The sequence below is a fragment of the Lacerta agilis genome, chromosome 3, assembly GCF_009819535.1.
Source record: "Lacerta agilis isolate rLacAgi1 chromosome 3, rLacAgi1.pri, whole genome shotgun sequence".
NCBI lineage: Eukaryota > Metazoa > Chordata > Lepidosauria > Squamata > Lacertidae > Lacerta > Lacerta agilis.
Genome location: NC_046314.1, coordinates 30,593,549 through 30,609,327, shown reverse-complemented (window position 1 = coordinate 30,609,327; position 15,779 = coordinate 30,593,549). Strand labels below are relative to the sequence as shown.

The 15,779-nt window shown below is 44.2% G+C and overlaps 1 protein-coding gene across 5 annotated transcripts in view; it reads left to right on the top strand.

The window, feature by feature from the left end:
- The window catches only part of COL21A1 (collagen type XXI alpha 1 chain), a 121,370-nt gene extending 105,864 nt beyond the window's left edge, over nucleotides 1-15,506 (top strand). For 4 of the 5 annotated variants that reach the window (XM_033143173.1, XM_033143174.1, XM_033143175.1 and 1 more), the window contains 7 exons: nucleotides 2,150-2,194; nucleotides 2,589-2,621; nucleotides 9,656-9,802; nucleotides 9,900-9,954; nucleotides 10,784-10,984; nucleotides 13,206-13,283; nucleotides 14,543-15,506. In XM_033143173.1, the coding sequence (XP_032999064.1) occupies nucleotides 2,150-2,194; nucleotides 2,589-2,621; nucleotides 9,656-9,802; nucleotides 9,900-9,954; nucleotides 10,784-10,984; nucleotides 13,206-13,283; nucleotides 14,543-14,730 (747 nt within the window). In that variant the 3' untranslated portion in view covers nucleotides 14,731-15,506. Of the gene's footprint in view, nucleotides 1-2,149; nucleotides 2,195-2,588; nucleotides 2,622-9,655; nucleotides 9,803-9,899; nucleotides 9,955-10,783; nucleotides 10,985-13,205; nucleotides 13,284-14,542 lie in introns of those variants that run through there. The other variant, XM_033143176.1, reaches the window with a different exon arrangement.
- Nucleotides 15,507-15,779: the final 273 nt, after the last annotated feature.

Here is a 15,779-nt window from a genome sequence, read left to right as displayed (position 1 = left end):
CCTCCAAGCCCCCTTCCTCCCCGGAGTCGCTGGACTCAAGCGGATGGTGTATGATCGTGCTAACATTCTCCACTTCCCTGTTCCCATGCTGCCACTGTTCCGTGCGCGGTGGAGTGACAAACCCCAGGAAGTCTGTGTCCTCATTTTCATCCGACTCAAACACCGTCTTCCACTGTTCCGTCGTAAAGGGTGCGAATGACACTACCTCGTCCACCTCCTCCTCTGACCAGTCTGGATGGGGTTCCTCTGCCTCCTCCCCTCCTCTGAACCCTTGGTCCCCCATGCCCTCCTCCTGATGTCCCTGCCAACATTCATACCCCGGTGGGGCTGGCTTTTGTGGGTATAACGCATGGAATTCGGCCTTGAGGTATTCCTCCTGAATATTATCATGGCGCATCCATGTGTTGTTCTCGGGGTCCTCCCCTTCCCAGGCTACCAAGTATTCCACCTGCCCCTCCCTCCACCTGGAATCGAGGATCTCAGTGGCCTCATTGCCTGCCCCCACTTCCTCCACTGAAGGCCCTGTTGTCACGGCAACCTTGCCTTTGGTGTTGCGGTGAGATAACAGCCGGCTCGTTTCTCGCTTTTGAAAGCATTTTATTGTCCTTGCTAATTACAGAGCTATAATTCACGTCTGCACTCCATTAAAACAAACATCCTAACTGCTATCTTCCGTCACGCGCCTTTTCCAGCACAATAACCCCTTGGTGCTCCGGAAGTGACGCGTGAATCTCTTTTTCCCGCTTTTGCTCCCCTCCCCCTGTTTATTACTGACATCAGCACTCCCCCTTTCTTCTGGCGATACCTCTAAGAGATTGCTGTCATCATCGTCAGACGTATCTGTTGAGATTAATGGGCCCGGTTCTCGATACCTCGCCCCCTCCCCCTGCCTGTCTGTTTTGCTGCTTTCCCTCACTGATCCTCCTCCCACACTCCTCTCCCGATCCAGGCTTGTCTCCGTGACAAATAGTGAGGGACGATGGGAGTTGTACTTCAACAACATCTGGAGGGCAGCATGTTGGGTACTCCTGCCACAGATCACATCAAGCGTGCTGAATTTTCCTCAGCATCATAGTGCAGTCATGGTGTTCGAATAAACCTGGATATAAGTAGTCCAAAGCCTGATCTAAAGGGTTAACCATATCAATCGGAAAATGAAAAGTTGCAATCTTATTATAGTAATATTTTTTAACTTAAAAAAATGGACGGAGACATAATTCTTTAATAACCCAGCTAGGTTTGGGTTGATTTCTAAAGGAGAAATTAAGCTGCTACTACTCAAAACAAAATTTAGTTCCTAAAGGCAGTCGGGTAAAACAGGCAATTTATCTTCAGCTTCATTGAATATTTGACCATTGTCAAATAATGGAAGATTGACTGAAGGACAAGTCAATTCTTGATCAATGTAATGTTTTGTATGTGGTGCTGCCTTTCAAGACCAACGTGTGTGTGTGTGTGTGTTCAGACAGACAGACACACACACACACACACACACACACACACATTCAGAGCTATTTTTCTAGGAAAAGAGGTGCTGGAACTCACCATGAACACCTCCCTTGTTCTCTTATAATGGCAATGGAGCCTGCCTGAGAGGTACCGGGACTGAGTTCCTGTGAGTTCCCCCTTGGGGGGAAAAGGCACACACATCTTCAGTTTGTAATTCAAACAACTGGTTTTCATCTCTAAATCACTAAATGGCCTAGTTCCAGGACAACTGAAGGATGCTTGCCCCAAGATGACTCTGCCTATCTGTTTGATGGCACCAGAGGGTATTTTATCAGTCTTTCCACCTTTGGCAGTGAGGTTTGTGGGAAAAAGAAAGAGATTTTTTTGTCGTGGGGATACATCTCCTTGGAGGTGATAACACCTTCTTGGAGATGTCCAACTGGTGTCTGCTGTCACCTAGTTTAAATGCTCCTTCGAAGCAGGCTATTTCTAATTCTGCTGCTGTTGTTATTTTACTTAGGGGTTTTACATTTCTGATGTGTTGGTTGTTGTTTTCTACAGCCAGTGGGTGTATTGTATGATTTTGGCTTGAACTGCCACCTGTTTCGAAGTATTGGGGAAAGAGGCATGTTAATAAATGCAAACAACACACTTTTTCATACAATTAAAATAATTATTTTGTAATGCCTCTTTTTTAAAGGGTCAGAAGGGAGAAAGTGGCAGATCAGGTACTGCAGGCCAGAAGGTAAACCTTTTTCCTTTTTAAAAGAATTGATAAAAATTGCCTCATTACCTTCCTTTAGCAAAAGCACCTTGTGAGCAGAGTAATACTAATAGATCTGGAGCCAACCAGGGCATATAGCTCTGAAATAGGGTGGCCTTCCTTCCGCTTCCTTTAAAATTACAGAGTGAGTTGGGGGGATATTTTGAGCCCTTAGATAACAGCATCAATAAATATTACATATCACTAGATGCTTGGGCTAGCATGAAGCTGTGTTTTGGAGTGTATTTCTCTAGCATATGACATTTTAATACAATTTTTTAAAATATAGTTTAGCCTTATGTTTGTAGATTTGAAACAGCATAGCAATAACTCAGTATCCATTTATTAATATCTTCTGAAATTTTGATTCCTAAAGGGCGACACAGGATTAACTGGAGCTGAAGGACAGGTATGTTTTTGTCTTGCTGTTTTATATGCCCTGACATCTGCTTTCCCTGTCTCTTTGACTGCTTCATTTTAGCATACATTTTGGGCTGGCTGTTGGTTTTAATTTCGTTTTTAAAAATACTTTCAAGTGCTGTTTTTTTAAAAAAGCCAATAAAAAAGCAAGATGCATGCTTTCAAGAAATAATAAATATGTTGCCAGGTCACAACCCCTACTTTTTAGTATTATTATTTGTTTGTAATTTACGATGATTTTGAATAGTTTTTGATAATTTATCATTTGTATGCTGTGTAACCCCTTCATGGATCACTGCCTTGTCGTGGCGAAGGGGCTTGAATTACTCAGGGAAGCTACGGACAGGTCAAGATTGACAGGTCATAGTAGAGAGTTTGGACCAAACGTGATCCACCTGGAGTAGGAACTGGCAACCCACTCCAGTATCCCTGCCAAGAAAACTCCATGGACAAAGACAACAGGCATATAAAAGATATGACGCTGGAAGATGAGCCCCTCAGGTCGGAAGGCGTCCAACATGCTACTGGGGAAGAGCGGAGGACAAGTACAAGTAGATCCAGAGCTGATGAAGCGGCTGGGCCAAAGCCGAAAGGACGCTTGGTTGCGGATATGCCTGGAAGCGAAAGGAAAGTCCAATGCTGTAAAGAAAAGTATTGCATAGGAACCTGGAATGTAAGAACCATGAACCTTGGTAAGCTGGATGTGGTAAAAAGTGAGATGGCAAGAATAAACATTGACATCCTAGGCATCAGTGAACTCAAATGGACAGGAATGGGCGAATTCAGTTCGGATGACTATCATATCTACTACTGTGGGCAGGAATCCCGTAAAAGAAATGGAGTGGCCCTCATAGTCAACAAAAGAGTGGCGAAAGCTGTACTGGGATGTAATTTCAAAAATGATAGAATGATCTCGATGCGAATCCAAGGCAGACCTTTTAACATCACAGTAATCCAAGTTTATGCACCAACTACCAGTGCTGAAGAAACTGAAATTGATCAATTCTATGAAGACTTACAACACCTTATAGAAATGACACCAAAGAAGGATGTTCTTCTCATTATAGGGGATTGGAATGCTAAAGTAGGGAGTCAAGAGATAAAAGGAACAACTGGCAAGTTTGGCCTTGGAGTTCAAAATGAAGCAGGGCAAAGGCTAATAGAGTTCTGTCAAGAGAACAAGCTGGTCATCACAAACACTCTTTTCCAACAACACAAGAGACGACTCTACACATGGACATCACCAGATGGGCAACATCGAAATCAGATTGATTATATTCTCTGCAGCCAAAGATGGAGAAGCTCTATACAGTCAGCAAAAACAAGACCTGGAGCTGACTGTGGCTCAGATCATCAGCTTCTTATAGCAAAATTCCAGCTTAAACTGAAGAAAGTAGGAAAAACCACTGGGCCAGTAAGATACAATCTAAATCAAATTCCTTATGAATACACAGTTGAAGTGAAGAACAGGTTTAAGGATTTAGATTTGGTGGATAGAGTGCCTGAAGAACTGTGGATGGAGGCTCGTAACATTATACAGGAGACAGCAACGAAAACCATCCCAATGAAAAAGAAATGCAAGAAAGCACAGTGGCTGTCCAAGGAGGCCTTACAAATAGCGGGGGAGAGAAGGCAAGCAAAATGCGAGGGAGATCGTGAAAGATACAGGAAATTGAATGCAGATTTCCAAAGAATAGCAAGGAGAGACAAGAGGGCCTTTCTAAACGAGCAATGCAAAGAAATAGAGGAAAATAACAGAATGGGAAAAACCAGAGATTTGTTCAAGAAAATTGGAGATATGAAAGGAACATTTCGTACAAAGATTACCACAATTAAGGACAAAAGTGGAAAGGACCTAACAGAAGCAGAAGACATCAAGAAGAGGTGGCAAGAATACACAGAGGAATTATACCAGAAAGATATGGGTGTCTCATACACCCCAGGAAATGTGGTTGCTGACCTTGAGCCAGACATCCTGGAGAGTGAAGTCAAATGGGCCTTAGAAAGCCTCGCTAACAACAAGGCCAGTGGAAGTGATGATATTCCAGCTGAACTATTTAAAATTTTAAAAGATGATGCTGTTAAGGTGCTACACTCAATATGCCAACAAGTTTGGAAAACTCAGCAGTGGCCAGAGGATTGGAGAAGATCAGTCTACATCCCAATCCCAAAGAAGGGCAGTGCCAAAGAATGCTCCAACTACCGCACAATTGCACTCATTTCACATGCTAGCAAGGTTATGCTTAAAATTCTACAAGGCAGGCTTAAGCAGTATGTGGACCGAGAACTCCCAGAAGTGCAAGCTGGATTTCGAAGGGGCAGAGGAACCAGAGACCAAATTGCAAACATGCGCTGGATTATGGAGAAAGCTAGAGAGTTCCAGAAAAACATCTACTTCTGCTTCATTGACTACGCAAAAGCATTTGACTGTGTCGACCACAGCAAACTATGGCAAGTTCTTAAAGAAATGGGAGTGCCGGATCACCTCATTTGTCTCCTGAGAAATCTCTATGGGGGACAAGAAGCTACAGTTAGAACTGGATATGGAACAACTGATTGGTTCAAAATTGGGAAAGGAGTACGACAAGGCTGTATATTGTCTCCCTGCTTATTTAACTTATATGCAGAATTCATCATGCGAAAGGCTGGACTGGATGAATCCCAAACCGGAATTAAGATTGCCGGAAAAAATATCAACAACCTCAGATATGCTGATGATACTACCTTGATGGCAGAAAGTGAGGAGGAATTAAAGAACCTTTTAATGAGGGTGAAAGAGGAAAGCGCAAGATATGGTCTGAAGCTCAACATCAAAAAAACTAAGATCATGGCCACTGGTCCCATCACCTCCTGGCAAATAGAAGGGGAAGAAATGGAGGCAGTGAGAGATTTCACTTTCTTGGGTTCCATGATCACTGCAGATGGTGACAGCAGTCACGAAATTAGAAGACGCCTGCTTCTTGGGAGAAAAGCAATGACAAACCTAGACAGCATCTTAAAAAGCAAAGACATCACCTTGCCGACAAAGGTCCGTATAGTTAAAGCTATGGTCTTCCCAGTAGTAATGTACGGAAGTGAGAGCTGGACAATCAAGAAGGCTGATCGCCGAAGAATTGATGCTTTTGAATTATGGTGCTGGAGGAGACTCTTGAGAGTCCCATGGACTGCAAGAAGATCAAACCTATCCATTCTCAAAGAAATCAGCCCTGAGTGCTCACTAGAAGGACAGATCCTAAAGTTGAGGCTCCAGTACTTTGGCCACCTCATGAGAAGAGAAGACTCCCTAGAAAAGACCCTGATGTTGGGAAAGATGGAGGGCACAAGGAGAAGGGGACGACAGAGGATGAGATGGTTGGACAGTGTTCTCGAAGCTACTAACATGAGTTTGGACAAACTGCGAGAGGCAGTGAAGGATAGGCGTGCCTGGCGTGCTCTGGTCCATGGGGTCACGAAGAGTCGGACACGACTGAACGACTGAACAACAACAATGCTGTGTAAGTGAATATAATATATAATATATCTGGAAGACTGTTTCAGATGGTGGTTTGAATCCCCATGATGGGGTGAGCTCCTGTTGCTAGGTTCCTGCTCCTGCCAACCTAGCAGTTCGAAAGCACGCCAGAAAGTGCAAGTAGATAAATAGGTACTGCTCCGGTGGGAAGGTAAACGGCGTTTCCGTGCGCTGCTCTTGTTCGCCAGAAGCGGCTTAGTCATGCTGGCCACATGACCCAGAAGCTGTACGCTGGTTCCCTTGCCCAGTAAATCGAGATGAGCACCACAACCCCAGAGTCATCCGTGACTGGACCTAATGGTCAGGGGTCCCTTTACCTTTATGCTCCCCCACAGCAGCTTTCCTGGCCTCTGAAAATGCTCCACTGAGGGTCAGAGGACCCTCTCGAATGGGTGGATTGTGATGCTGGGGATTGGAAAGGGATTCTTCCAACACCACGTGGAGACACCCAGGGGCGTCGTAGGGTGGGGGCGGGCCGCCCCTCGTGCCGCCCCTAGGCGGGTGTGTGCGGTGCTGCTGCTCCCGGGGTGACGGAGGGAGCGGCGGCGCGTGGGGTGACAAGCGGCGGCCCCTCCCACCACTCCCACGCGCCGCCGCTCCCTCCGTCACCCCGGGAGCAGCAGCGCTGCACGGACGAGGCTCCTGAAGCGGCAGCCCGGCATCCCCGGGGGCGGGGCGTCGCCGCGTGTGCGTGCGTCATGACGCACACACAGCGATGTCCCGCCCCCAGGGAAGGCGGGGCCGCCGCTTCGGGAGCTTCGGTGGGCTGCATAGAGCTCCGAAGCCGCAGCCTAGCACCCCCGCCTGGCATATCCAGGGGGCGGGGCATTGCCGCGCGTGCGTCATGACGCACACGCACCGATGCCCCGCCCCCGGGGATGCCGGGCTGTCGCCACGCGTGCGTGCGTCATGACGTCATGACGCACGCACGCGCCGCGATGCCCCGCCCCCCAGGGGTGCCTCTTGGCTTCCCGCCCCGGGCAGCCAAGGGGCTAGGAACGCCACTGGAGACACCTTCCATGACAATTGTCTCCCCCTTTCTTTTAAGTTCACAGCAGCCTTGCGATGTAGGCTAGGCTGAGAGGCAGCACCGGACATCCATGGCATAGTACTCTTTAAACTTAGTGTGATGCTGTGTATACTCTTAAATAACTATATCCTGTGCATTATTAAGTTACGGTTTTATTTTCAGATTTCATGTCAATATTTTATGTTGCAAATTTTTAAATATGCAGGAATCTTTTAATGCACAGTTTTGTTTTGTTTTCAAATCAGTAACAAGTTTAGCATTTTTAAAAAAATGCATCTGTTTTTGTCTCGGCCAAACGGTAAAGGGTCGCTAAGAAAGGTCATGAACAGGATGTTGCTAGCTATTAAAAGCCAAATAAATGCTTCTGAAAAATATACTTTCAGCAAGCTTCTTGGCAAGTTCTACAAGCTGTTACAGTTTTCATTCACAAGCCTCACAGTAAACACTCTTCTGTTTGGATGTAAATGCTGAAGTTCTAGGAGCTTCTTTCTAAGACTTTTCCACACTAGCAAATAAACAGTGAAGAGGACAAAGACTGTTGGCCAGTACCAGAAAGATAACAGAATCTGTTAAACCTTTCTGCAGAAACAAAAACCACAGTAATAATAACTGTGTTAAATTTGTTTTGCCCTTTGTTATTTATGGATGCTGCACAGGGGACCAAAACACTGGCAGTCAGGGTATAAATTGCCTGCATAAATGAATAGCACTCCTTTTAATAGCGAACACAGATGGTGAGTGCTGACAGGATTGCAAACAAAGTGGGAGACTTTGGATGAATCAGCATGTTCGGAAAAACTTGCAAAAGTACAAGGAAGCTTTCCCCCCCCCCCCCCAAAAAAAATAACCCCAACAAAAACAGAAACAAGAGTGTAATGAAGACCCATCATTCTCAGTTAACAGTTGCATATATGGGGAAACAGAGAATGTGAGAGGTTGGAAGAGTAGAATCGCTTGTTTTCAGGGAATAACCAACTGGAACCCTGAACAGAAGCACTCCTTGTAGAAGGAAGAACATACCAAAACATTTTTTGAATGCAGGTCCCACTTGTGTATACATTTGCATGGCTTACATCCATTTGGTAAATAGTCAGTGCCAAGGGGGCTAAACTAACTAATCTGTAAGGAGCTACACTGGCCTGATTCACACATTATCACTTACCTGTGGTTTACTGAACCAACTTTAACTCAAATATGCATCTGGGGACCCATATCTTCTTTTTACCATGCAACTGTATGGTGGTAGTGCTGCTGTTGTCACCCACTTCAGATTAGACTATGACCCTGCAGTGGTCTCAACCTACTTAGCTGAAGACCAAATATTAATTTGATCATCTGAACCTAGCCCAGCAGCTTTGCTGTGGTTTAGTAGCCATGACAAACCACACTCATAAGCCATGATTTGTTTTTGGTTAATAAACCTTGGCTTACGTTAACCATGACTTAGCATTATAAGCAAATTAGTCCACTGTGCACAAGTACCTCTTCCTCAGAGCTTTTTTTAAAAAATGTTCTTAATGTCTCCTAAGATGCTCTTCAAATAGCTACCAGGTGTCTTATAAGCAAAAAGTCTGTGTAAGGTCTGCCAACCTATTCGTGGCTCATCTGTGGCTTTACCTTATTCCATTTGGCTAGAAAAATTAAATGCGGTTATTATACCCAGCTAATAAGATATATTTGAATAATATAAAAGCTATAAAAAGCCATAACAAAACAAAATACAGAGGTTGGGAATGTTGTAATGATTATAGAATCTAATCCATTGCGACTGAAGTGGCTTTCGCTTTATTTTTAAAAATTGTAGAACTCATTGTAGGTCACAGTCCAGCATAGAAGTTAAGCACATTTTGACCCTCACTTTGATGAGGCTTTGCGGCTTTAATTATTCCCCCTTTATTAACATAACTTCATTTAGTAATGTCCCCTGGATATGATTAACTATTTCAGTGGTTTTCCTTTCACATCACCTGTGCTTCTGGGTTTTAATCTTTTTCAGCTTCCATGACAGGCTAGGTGGTCCCCTGTGGTTACTTTAATTGGAACATCATGAAAAGCGTCCACGGGGATTGGAGAGAAAACAATTCATTTTCTTGTTCTTGCATCATTCAGAGATGTTTAACATTGACTTAGTGTACCCTTCCTCAACCTGGTGCCCTCCAGCTGTTGTTGGGCTCTCAACTCCTATCAGTCACCTCCATCCTATCCCATTGGACAGGAATGATGGCAATTGAAGCCCAAAACATCTAGAAGTAACAAGGCTGCAGGAAGGCTGGACTAGTATATGAAATGGTTTCATTGGGATTTAGATGTTACCGCATACATAATTAGAGAGTGGAACTTGCTAATAGAAATATTTTCTTTTCTTTTTTGTTCATTACCCAACTATATTATAGCATGCATATTTTTCATTTTAAAAAAATGAAAACATGCTCACTGTGAGTTGTCAGGTGTTGGCTATTGCAGTTATTACCTTTGATTTCAGAAAGGCGAGAAAGGAGATCCTGGTATAAGTGGCTTCACTGGGCAGAAGGGAGAACCAGGAGTTACTGGTTTGATTGGCCCACCAGGCCCAAGAGGAGGACAAGGAGAGAGGGGATCTCCAGGAACTCCAGGGGCAGATGGAAAACCTGTATGTATGCCACCTGAGATGACTTTTTTCATGCTGATCAATTTCTTTTTTAAAACAAGCCCATGTAACCTTTTTAATGCTTCTCTGTTCAATTTAGGGAAGAGGCTTTTCTGAAGAATTTATTCGGCAAGTTTGTGCAGACGTGCTGAGAAGTGAGTCCCCCTATTGATTCACAGTGCTGCACTGTAGTCACCTTGCTGGAATGCACCTGTGTGAGCTTTAGGACATGTGCCTAAATTCCCTACGAAAGGGTGGAGAACCTTTCTGGCCCACTCAGCCAGATCTTTATCTCCCTGCATACCACCCTTGGAGTCCAATCTTGACAGGTGCTTGACACCGATCAAAGTTGATCTGTAGGCTTGAGGGGAGATAGTTGAAAGTGCTTGCTCAGCCCTGTGCACAAGGCTTCTCAAATGTCTGAAAACCAGCTGATGAGTGTTTGGGAAGCCCTGCATGCAAAGTTGAGCAAGCTCTTGGAAAGTGCCAAGTGTAAGGGTGGCAAGGTTTTTGCACAGGGTTTGGGAAGCAGGGTTTGGCAGTTCCTGCAAATCCCCTTTTGTTCAAGCCTTGCATTCATCATATATGACTTCAGGGATAGAGCAGGTGAGCATAGCTTGCCTGGAAGAGCCTTGCAGGCCAAGTGGGGAGACCCGGTTGGCCAAATCTGGCCTGTGAACTGGAGGTTCGCCATCCCTGCTCTGCAGTGTGCAGAGGTTTAAAGGGAATACATGGTGGGCATGATCCAGTCAAAACTAAGGAAATTTAAATCTGACTGATCTCAAGGGGTGAGCATGTGCATAAATCTCCCACTGTAATAAGTGGAGCTATTTTAATTACTTGGCATAACTAGATCTCAACTTGACCAAGATGCAATAATATTTTCAAACAATTTGATATGGTTTGGTGTTTGGTTAGCTTTGTGTATTGATGGTGAGGATATGCTCCCTTTGGTCTAAGCATTTTTATCTGAATTCCCCTTAGCCCAGTTGCCTACAATACTTCAGAATGGGAGGCTACAACACTGTGATCATTGCCAGTCTCGTGGCACGTCCCCAGGGCCTCCTGGTCCACCAGGCCCACCTGGCCAAGAAGGTCCTCGAGGATTTCCTGGCTTGCCAGGAAATGATGGTGTTCCGGGCCTGACAGGAGCTCCTGGGCGTCATGGATCTCGTGGACCAAAAGGTAATTTGTCTGTATGCCTCATGAAACAAAATTCTCTTTCCAGCCTAGAGATCTGTACTGAATAGGAACTGAACTGGAAGATGTGAAAAACTTGAGCTTGCACATTGTCATGTGGGCAACATATCTAGCCACAGCCAATCCATAGAGCCCCCAGGTCGCATTATCTCTCCATTCACAATCTGGCTTCTCTTCTTCTTTTATTAAAAAACTCAAAGGGATTCAAGCTGCCTTATACTAAGTCCATCTAACTCAGTGTGGTCTACACTGATGGGCAGTGGCTCTCTAGGATTTCAGAGGGAGATTTTTTTTGTTATTGCCCACACTTCAATGGAACTAACCATGAAATAAGTCTGTAATACGATTGCTATTCTATAGCTTGATCCTATGCTTAGAAGTATATCTCGCTGTCTCAATGGAGCTGAAAGCCAAATAAGTATGCATATTTGGAAAGCTATCTGTAGAGGGATTTGGGGCCTTTGAATTATAATCTTCACCATACTCTCTTCCAAGGCCGTCTTAAAGGGATCGGCCGCCGTGGCGCGAAGATCCCTCGGCGCCCCCGGCGTGCCGCCTCCCTCCTGCACTGGCTGCCCCTCAGGAGGGGGGTTGGGTGAGCATGGGGATGAGGGGCGTGGCGCTGGAACGGCGCGGGGCTTTGCGCGCCCTTCCCAGCGCTCCAGCTGGGGCTCCGGAGGGCGGGCGGCTTGCAGCTCGCCTACCGGCGCGCAATTGCCCGCCCGCCCGTGGGGGCGGTATTCCGAATCCTGTTCCTTTCATGGTTCAGTCCTATCATATCCATTAGGATACTAGGAGGAAGGTCTAAATCAAGAGAAATGGAAGTGTTACTATCATTTAAACTGTCACAGCTTGGGCTTTGTTTGTTAAAACACATGCATTTGCCCATTTTACTGACAGGCGAATTGATCAAATAAAGAAATGGTGCTTCTGTAACATTGCTTCAGGCATTGTCTGCTGTTGTGTGTGTATTCATTTGAATTGTACAGTTTTATACATACAGTTTTTCTAGGACATTGGTGGCTAAACTTTTTTTTTTGCTCAGGGACCACATGCACTCCTTCCGAGGGTCACATGCCAGTGATGAGTGTGGCTGCATGAAGGTGTGACCACACCCTATGCTCCTACTTGAACACATGCACACCCAGCTAGGCACCCAGTCCTTCATGCTAATCAGCTGAGAAAGAGGGATGTATCACTCCCCTCTATTTATCACATCAATAAGATGACTGGGGAGGTGGTGATTTGTATCCACATCAGTGTGCTGGGCTCTACATACCCCAGCATTGTGTCTGTTTTAAATATATCTATATATTATTATTTGTAGCTACTGCCACCAAATTTGGTGGGCTCAGGGGAGGAAGAGGAAAAAAATGCTTTGGTAGGCTGGATGAGGCCCTGAACTGGGGGTTCTAAGGGAAATTTGGGGACAGATTTCATTCTCCCCCTGCCCTGTTAATTTTCATTCCACCTGCTTGAGGAATTGGGTGCATATGTTTTAAGCTGGAAAGCCTGGGAAATCTGTCACTTACCCCATGAGAGCTCTTTTCTTCATTAGCCAAGAGGGAGCAATTATGTGGAAAATAATTTTGATGAAAGCAAAACCACCAGAACATATATTTTTAATCTGTTTAAAGAGGTATTATAAACTTCTGAACTTCAGTTACAATAATAACAGTAAAACCAAACCAAACAACCAAAAACAAAACCCAACACCATTAAAACAGCCCAACCCTATCAAGGAACAAACTTTCACATATGTCTACTCAGAAGTAAACTCCATAGAGTGCAGTGGGGCTTACTCTGAAGCAAGTGGGTGTAGGGCAGGCATCCCCAAACTCGGCCCTCCAGATGTTTTGGGACTACAGTTCCCATCATCCCTGACCACTGGTCTTGTTAGCTAGGGATGATGGGAATTGTAGTCCCAAAACATCTGAAGGGCCGAGTTTGGGGGTGCCTAGTGTAGTGTTACAGCCTGTTTCTTATATTACCGGTAGATTCTAGTAGAGGCCTACTTACCTTTTATATGAAATATTCCCCAAGAGTACTGAGATTCTTATGCAGCAATAACAATGTTCTTATTCAGTAGCTGTCATTTTTCTCAAAGTTTTATGTACCAATGTGCTAATTGTGTTCTTAAAACTTGAACCTTAGTGCACACTTGGGAACTACTGACAATATGTATATTATGTCTGGCACTTTACAGGACTACCAGGAAAAAATGGAGCTAAAGGAAGCCAAGGAGTTGGGGTCCCTGGGATGCAAGGACCTCCGGGACCTCCAGGTATTGTTTGGAGAAGCCAGATAGCTTTGGAGCTAACGTGCTCTAAGATTGCACTTCTTTCTTAGCTGACCCTTTCAAAGAGTCACTTATGTTGGCTTTAGTGGGACTTTTCCATATACGTGTAAGCAGCCACCAGTACTACGGCTTGGAATTTAAAAACCCAATCCAATCAGTAGATGATCTTAATGCATCTACATAACTGGTTGTTCCTCAGGAAGAAGCTGGATGAACAGATGAATTTTAAGTAGGCACCTTAGTACCAGTATCGTAGCTGCCTTCCTGATTATCATTGGAAGGGTAATCCAGAGGGCAGGTGCTGCCACATTAAAGGCCCTGGTCTTAGTGGGCACAAGGTGAACCTTGGAAGCATATGGCACTATGAAAGGTATCCTGCCCGAGGATCAAAGTGACTAGGCAGGAGTAAACAAGTTAAGGTACTTTCAGAGGTAACTTTGTCCCAAGTTGGACAGGTCTCCACATAGAAGCATAGAACTGTAGAGTTGGAAAGGGACCTCAAGGGTCATCACATCAAAACCTGTTGGCAACCAGTGCTGCTCTTTCAGCACAGGTTTTATGTACTGTCAATAGGGCAGTTCCTTCTCGCTGCAGCATTCTGCATTAGCTACAGTGCCCAGGCTAACCTTAAGGAAAGCTACACATAAGATTGCATTGCAGTAATCCAGTAAAAACCAGTGCCTTGACTACAAAGCTAAACTATCCCAATTCAGAAACAAACAGAGCTGCCACAGTGGTCAAAGCTTGCAGAATACACAATGAAGCTACTTGGGCCTCCAGTGACAAAGAGGAATCCAGGAGCACTCCCAAGCTACATATCTGCTCCTCAAGGAGGAGTGTAACCCCATCCAGGGCAGGCAGCTGGTCTATTTATCAGACCTGGGAACTGCTCATAAACACGGTCTTACCAGGATTCCATCTCACTTTATTAATGCACATCAAGTCCACTGCTGCACCTTAGCAGAGGTCCAGTTCTTTTTGCTCAGGGGTGACGGACATCAGCCCAGGTGCTCTGCTTTCTGGAAGATGCTTCTGCGCCACTACTAGGGCTGCCTGGGTGGCACACACTCCTCTCTTACTGCAACACCCAAGACACTTCCATGTGTTATTCACGTCAGCGCCTTTAAACCTAAAAAAGTAAATACTTAATCAGGCAGGGTTGATCATGCTAGAAATCTTTAACAAATTGTAATACCTTACTGGCACTAAACACTCTCCATGTATATATTTCATATATTGTTAAGGTCCTGAAGGTCCGCCTGGGATAAGTAAAGAAGGATATCGTGGAGAACCTGGGAAGCCAGGTAAAGATGGAGACCGTGGAAATCCTGGAAATCCTGGACAAACTGGACCGCCTGGCATCTGTGACCCGTCTTTATGCTTTAGTGTAATTGTAGGAAGAGATCCATTTAGAAAAGGACCAAACTATTAATTTGGGGTGTGTTAGTGGCAGACTAGACCTGGTGCTTGTCTTCAACGATCTTTCAAGTCTCAGGAAGATGACTGGCAATAATCCTCTTTCCCAGAAACTAAAGTACCTCTGATGTGTAATGTAATATGGTAAAATATTCCATATTAAATTTAAGACTCTAAATATGTGTTGGGCCTATGGGCTGATCAAATAACATGCTCCCCCCATCCCGTTAAGCTTAGTTATCACTGTACATTTAAAAACAATGAAACCACATAGTTGTCTTTTATTTAAATCCCATTGCTATCAGTCATGACTAACTTTATCAGGATTGGAGAGTGAATTTTAACTGAATGATACTGTTGAAGTCCATTGGCAACACTGCTGGAAGCCAGATTGGGTCCTCGATGCTTCGTGATCAGCTGTATACCACTGTGAAGTATTTTTTATCCAGCCAAATATGCAGCATCTGAATTTTAATGGAACATGGCTGGTTTTTATTTCATATGTTTGTCGATTTCATCCATTTGTTTATGTTTCATATTTTTCTGGTTAACAGTTTTCTTTTGAATCCAAGTCTTTTTTAATATATAAAAACAAACAAACCCTCACGTTGTTCTCAAAACAACCATGCAACTATCTAATTATACATTTCCATCTACAAGTAAAGAAACTTCTAGAGGCACCTTAAAAAACTTAAAAATGCATTTTTTTTATATAAAAAGGTTTCTAATTATATTCTGGCCAAGATTTTTTTTTTATCATACTGTTGCACAACCAAGCTTAACCATATTTAATTTTTTTTTCAGCTGACTATAGAACTGAGTGTTTTTGCTATGCTCCATAGGACTGCAGTTGTCAAACAAAAGTTTACAAGCTGTGCTTTATGCTTACTACATAACTACAGTATTCTTTACACTGCTTCTTTGTACATTTTAATTAAGGCATTTCTGTGTTTATTTTGTAAAACAAGATGCAATCAAGAAGCACTGCTGGCATCCTAATTCAGTTGTACAATTTCTATCCGAAGTTGACGCTATTTTAAGCATTAACGCAAAAAGTCTTTTATT